Raw genomic sequence first — 6259 nt, 5'->3', positions numbered from 1 at the left:
TTCACCGTGTTAGCCAGGATGGTCTCAATCTCCTGACCTCATGATCCGCCCGCCTCGCCCTCCCAAAGTGCTGGGATTATAGGTGTGAGCCACCACGCCCGGCTATTTTCCTTTTATTCTTTAGAAATAGAGTCTCTGTGCTGCCTGGGCTTATCTCAAACCCCAGCTTCGGCTTCCCAAATAGCTGCGATTACAGACATTAGCCACTGCACCTGGCTGGTGTCTCCATTTTACAGCAGAAGCTGTCACCCCCCAAGATCACACAGCCTAGTGGCAGAGTTCTGTTCAAATGCTTGTAGTCAGGCCATGCTCTGTCCGAGTCCAGACTCTGCCACTTTCCAGCTGCGTGTTGTCGGGCAGGTTATTTACCAAGTCTGAGTCCATTTTCTTACCCCTAAAAGAGGGCTGAGAAGCTCACCCCTACCTTTGAAGGTTGTTTGAGGATTAAGCAAGACCAGCATCTGAAGGGCCTGACGCATCTAGAGCATCATCAATGTACTTTATCTCTGGCCTCTTAAGAAATGCATCTAGAAGATACCCAACTGTCACAGCTTCCTGGTACCTTTGCCTTGCCTGTCAGGTAGCACTTCGGTTTGGACCTCACGTTTTCAGGATTTGCTAGAAACAAGATCCCTTATCTTCTCTAGGTCAGATCTGGGGTGAACTTGGCGGACAGTATTCCAGGGCAGGCAGAGGTCAGGCTGGCTGGTGACCTGCTGCCTCCTTCCCATCGGGAGCTAGTTCCAGGGCCATCCACAGGGCCCCCCAGCCCTCCATAGTACCAGTGAGCCTCACTGGCATGTGCCAGGGCCAACAGTGTCTTCAGCGTCACCCCCAGTCCAGCCCTGTCCTCATATTCTTGGAGACACTGTGGCTTAGCCAGCACGGTGCCTAGCCCACGGTCATGCAGCAGGCGTCCCTCGAGTGGACCAGTGGTGGGCACAGAGCTGCTCTCTGCTTGCCTGGATGCATGAGGAGAGGAACCTCTTCTCCCTGCAGCCCAGGCCTGTTCTCTGCTGCCAGATGACAAGTGAAGATGAAAGTCCTGATGTCTGTTGTCTGTGTGCACAGTAGCTTTGGAGTGGCCTGGCCAGGAAGAGGGGAAGCGTGTGTGGGGTCAGCACAAGGGGCTGCCGGGATCTTGGTTTCTAGTTCTGCTCTGCTGCTGGTTCCCTCTGAGAGTGTGAGTTTCTCCCCTCTGTGCCGAGCGTCAGAAAGGGGCAGAGAGCCCCACGCCAGCACACATGGCCCCTCGGCTGTCTAGCGTCTGCAGGGTCAGCCCAGCTCCTTCACCTCTCTCCTGCTTTCCCCTCAGGCCTCAGTGACCCCACACCCCCTTCAGGCCTGAGCCTGGATGGTACCGGATGGAACAGCTTCCAGGTAGGAGGGGACTACAAACTAGCCTGGCTTGTCCCAGTCCCAGGGTCAGGGCAGCTGGGACAAGCAGCCTGGGGAAACTGAAAGGATGGGTGGGCTCTGCTCAAGGGCCCAGGATCAGGGGGTGGCCCAGGGACCTGGAGGCACCAACCCAGGGTAGAGGGCCTCTCCTTACCTCCAGCTGTGTCTTCACCACGTCTCAGCCTTGGGGCTGCAGCCCAGCCTTTGGGATTGGGATTGAGATGGGCACTCCCTCTTCCTTTCCCTTGAGGGTGACGGAGGCCCCTGGAATATAGAACCTCAACCAGACCCAGCCACCCTGCATCATGGACACGGGTGGTCTGGGGTCCTCACCTCTGTGACTGCTTTCCCAGATGTCATTTGCAGGGAGGACACTGAGCCTCAGGGCAGGATCAGGTGATGCTGACACCTCTCTAGACAGCCCCACCCCACCTGCATCCTTTTCCCCACAGTCGTCGGATGCCACTGAGCCCCCAGCCCCTGCTCTGGCCCAGGCCCCCAGTATGGAAAGCAGACCCCCAGCGCAGACATCCCTGCCAGCAAGCAGCGGTCTGGACGACCTAGACCTCCTGGGGAAGACCCTCCTGCAGCAGTCGCTGCCCCCGGAGTCCCAGCAAGTGCGGTGGTGAGGGCCCACCATGGCTGGCATGGGGTGGGGAGCACTTCCTGTTCCCACAAACCAGCAGCTTCTCCTGGGCTTGTCCAGGCCCAGCAGGGAGAGGCTCGTTGCTGTCTTATTCTATAAGCAGCAGATGCCAAGCACTGCACCTGCTTCTGGAAACACAGCAGTGCCCAAGGCAGACCTGGGCCCAGCTCAGAGAGCACAGTTTATGAGACCTAGGCCCACTGGCCTGGCCTCCCCTCAGGCTTTCCCAGCGCCCTTGAGAAAGGCCCAGAAGGCCAGCAGAAGGGAGGACACTGGGCTGGAGTGAGCAGGTGGGGTACAGGGGGTAGGGAGAACAAGAGCTGCTCCTTCTAAAGGTAAGAAGACCCAAGGCCAGAGAGACAGCCACGTGTCAGGGACAGAGCCAGGAAGCCTAGCCTTTCCTGTGCCCTTGATCTGTCCATCACCAAAGAATCACTTCTTTTTCTTTTTTTGAGAGGGAGTCTCACCCTGTCCCAGGCTGGAGTGCAGTGGCATGATCTCGGCTCACTGCAACCTCCATCTCCCAAACTCAAGCGATTCTCCTACATCAGCCTCCTGAGTAGCTGGGACCACAGGTGCGCGCTACCACGCCCAGCTAGTTTTTTGTACTTTTTATAGAGACTGGGTTTTGCCATGTTGCCCAGGCTGGTCTCAAACTCCTTAGCTCAAGTGATCTGCCCGCCTCAGCCTCCGAAAGTATTGGAATTACAGGCGTGAGCCACCACGCCTGGCCAAGAATCCCTTCTTAATGCACTGTCCCCCCATTAAGGGAGAAGCAGCAGCCAGCCCCCCGGCTCACACTCCGGGACCTGCAGAATAAGAGCAGCAGCTGCAGCTCCCCCAGCTCCAGCGCCACCAGCCTTCTCCACACCGTGTCCCCAGAGCCCCCCAAGCCTCCGCAGCAGCCCATACCAACCGAGCTCTCACTGGCCAGCATCACTGTGCCCCTGGAGTCCATCAAGCCCAGTGAGTAGGGCTGGGGCAGGCTGGGCTGGGCTGGGTCAGCTTGCTGCCCTGTCAGGAGCTCTGTCTGGGGAAGCTGGTGGGAAAGCGGGGCTCCCCTGGCTCTGCCACTGGCCAACCAGTGGGGAGCTCTGAACAAGGCCCTGCCCTTCCCAGGAGTTAGTTTCCTTATCTGCCCCAGAGTAATCAGAGGACTGCTGTACAAACTCCAGGCTTATACAAGCAAGAAGATCTCTAGGGAATGGACTCTGGGCCTCTCCCTCCCCAGGAAGGCAGGGCTTAGGACACAGAGAGGTTTGGGGTCTCCCCCAAATTACAGAACTGAACCATGATAAAGAGCCAGATCCAAGGCTGGGCTTTTCCAGCCCCGGAGTCGTAGCGGGACCATGGCCCAGCCCCAGGCCCCGAGCAGACACATGAGGCCTGGTGGTCCTCAGATTGCCCTCTATGAGCTCCCTGTGACCAAAGACACTACCCCCGCAGTGTCTCCCAGCAGTGGGCAGAGCTGGCCCTTTCACCAGTAGGAGAACGCTGAGCTCAGAGAAGGGGAGTGACTGCCGTGAGGTCACACAGCGTGTGCCTCACCCTCGCCCAGAGTCCCTCACCCCAGCACTCCAGGCAGCAGCCACACAGCATTGGGGGAACCTGGGCTGTGATTCGGCTCTGGGGTGGGTGTCCTGCCTTCACTATCAGACTGGGGGTTCACCTGCCCTCTCTGGGCACCTCTCTGCACCGCTCTGTGCCCCTGGCTGCACTGCCGCCCATGGTCCAGGTAAGGCCCCAAGGGAGGGCTTTGCTCTTGTTGCCAGTACAGCAATCAGCTCCTGAGGTGAGCCAGGTGGGGGCTGGGGGCTGAGCGAATGTGCTCCAGCTCAGCTGTCCCATCTCCCTCCCACCTTCTCCCACAGGCAGCATCCTGCCCGTGACTGTGTATGACCAGCACGGCTTCCGCGTCCTCTTCCATTTTGCCCGTGACCCACTGCCAGGGCGCTCCGACGTGCTGGTGGTGGTAGTTTCCATGCTGAGCACCGCCCCCCAGCCCATCCGCAACATCGTGTTCCAGTCAGCTGTCCCCAAGGTGACAAGCCAAACTGGGAATGCTTCTGTCCTCTCAAGGCAGGGTGACATGGAGCTGGGTGGGGAGCCACCTGTCAGGGGACAGGTCTCCCTCCCTTGTTGCATGTTCAGGGGGTAGAAGGGACCAGAAGGACTGAACCCCAGGACCCACGGAGGGGAGCTGGCAGGCTGGGCCTGGATCCTCGGAGCAGGGCAAGCAGCCAGGGCTAGCTGTGCCCATCCTGCTGTCTGCCTGCAGGTTATGAAGGTGAAGCTGCAGCCACCCTCCGGCACGGAGCTGCCGGCGTTTAACCCCATAGTCCACCCCTCAGCAATCACCCAAGTCCTGCTGCTTGCCAACCCCCAGAAGGTAAGGGGCCCCGAGGCGGTGCTGCAGGGTGGAGGCGGCAACTTCTCCTCCTCTGACCCCTCTGCCTTTGCCACCTCTTCCCCAGGAGAAGGTTCGCCTCCGCTACAAGCTCACCTTCACCATGGGCGACCAGACCTACAACGAGATGGGGGACGTGGACCAGTTCCCCGCACCCGAAACCTGGGGGAGCCTCTAGAACAGAGAGGGGCTGGGGAGAGGAAGGGGCAGAGGGACCGGTCACTGTCCAGCCTGGAGGGAGGCAGTGGTGGCCAAGGACACCCTTTGTTGCCCATGGCCATTCACCCCCAGGCCTGGTGCTTCTCCCCACACCCTTGTAGCCCTCAAGTGACTCTTCCCCCTCCTGCTCAGCCCTGCCCCTGCTGAGCCAAACCCAGTAGGAGGCTGGGCCTGGGTTTGCGCCACTGGGGTCTCCATCACCGGGACCTGGAGAGGGAGGGGCTGTGTAGCCTTGGAAGAACTTGGGGTCATGGGGAGGAAGCACAGCTGTCAGGGAAGGGCCAGGACCTCAGGCCCAGCCCCAACCCCAGCTGGGGTGGGGTCTTCCCTGCCTGTGTCTTATGCCTTATGGGAAGGCCCAGCCATAACTCGGGGGCCATGCTGGAGCTGGGGACCAGCTCAGGCCTCCTCCATAGGAACCCAGTGACTGGGGGGTGACGCCTACACCCCCAGCTGTTTGCACTCTGGTGTGTGGTTTGACTCTGCTTTTCTTCCGGATTGGCCCTATGGTCACAGCCACAGGGGACCAGGCTGGGGGAACCTCACCTGACCCCTACTCCTCCTGGGGGTCTCCCTTTGCCATTGGGCCCCCTGAGGGACTGTGGGGGCTCAAGGGTAATGCCCGAGGCCATGGCCCCAGTGAGGGACTGTGGGCGCCTAGAGTTCTCAGTGTGTCTCCTTCATTCATTGGCCTCTGCTGGGGCCTCCTATGGGTGTCTCACGTCTGTCTATCCATCTGTCCGTGGTCAGAAGTGGGGTCAGTGTGTGAGTGAGAGCAGGAGTATTTATGAAAATAAAACGTTGTTTTTCCTGGACCACCTGCTCTCGTGGCCCTTTGGAGGTTGAGGGAGACGGGAGGGGTTGAGTTCGGGGTCCCCAGGGCTGCCCTGTAGACCTCTCCACTTCCATCTTTGGAGGTCAGGCTGTGGGCCCCCTCCCCACCGCCCCCAGGCCCTGCACCGGAAGAGGCCCTGCAAAGGGGCCTGTGGCCAGTGCTGAGTCATTAGAGAGGGCGCTGGGCTGTGGCGGACCAGGACCGTCCCAGCTGGAAGTGGGCGACCGCCAGGGCCTGGCAGGAGCCCCAGCTGCTACAGACACTGAGGGGGAGGCCCCTGGCTGCTCACGACTTCCTCCTGCTGCGCTCAGCCCTCCACACAACCTCGATGCTGCAGCACCCCGGAGGGAAGTCCAAGCCCAGCTTCTCCCTCTCCCCAGTCGTCGCTCCCTTGCCCAGCACCAATCGCAGTTTGTTTCACAGCCGACCCAGGGACCCTGAGCTGGGCCCCTGCCACTCCCAGCGGCAGCTCTCCCCGACATAGTGCTATCAGAGTTTTCTCCAACCAGGAGGCTGGGGTCCAAGCTTGGGCGTGGCTTCGAGGCCACACAGCTGGGAGAGCCCTCCAGCGAGGGGGCGCAAGTCCAGGCAGATGGGCCCCGTTGTGTGGGAGGCCAGCCCACAGCCCACTTTCTGCAGGAAAGTGTTCCCTGCTCAGATGAGTCGGGGGAGACTGCCCACGGTTTCTCCTGAACTGACGAGCCCATACTAGACCCTGGGAAGTCCCTCATTTAAGAAGCCATTTTCACTTTGT

At 60.1% G+C, this 6259-nt stretch overlaps 1 protein-coding gene across 1 annotated transcript in view; it reads left to right on the top strand.

The window, feature by feature from the left end:
* Positions 1-5485, top strand: part of GGA1 (golgi-associated, gamma adaptin ear containing, ARF binding protein 1) — a 27821-nt gene extending 22336 nt beyond the window's left edge. Inside the window, exons 13-18 of the mRNA XM_011978906.1 lie at positions 1316-1380; positions 1851-2023; positions 2814-3010; positions 3916-4085; positions 4323-4433; positions 4519-5485. Of these exons, the coding sequence (XP_011834296.1) occupies positions 1316-1380; positions 1851-2023; positions 2814-3010; positions 3916-4085; positions 4323-4433; positions 4519-4629 (827 nt within the window). The 3' untranslated portion in view covers positions 4630-5485. The remainder of the gene's footprint in view (positions 1-1315; positions 1381-1850; positions 2024-2813; positions 3011-3915; positions 4086-4322; positions 4434-4518) is intronic.
* Positions 5486-6259: the final 774 nt, after the last annotated feature.

Source organism: Mandrillus leucophaeus, unplaced genomic scaffold, assembly GCF_000951045.1.
Source record: "Mandrillus leucophaeus isolate KB7577 unplaced genomic scaffold, Mleu.le_1.0 Scaffold2, whole genome shotgun sequence".
Classification (NCBI taxonomy): Eukaryota; Metazoa; Chordata; class Mammalia; order Primates; family Cercopithecidae; genus Mandrillus; species Mandrillus leucophaeus.
The sequence above is the reverse complement of the archived record's forward strand: the minus strand, read 5'-3'. Positions and strand labels throughout refer to the sequence as shown.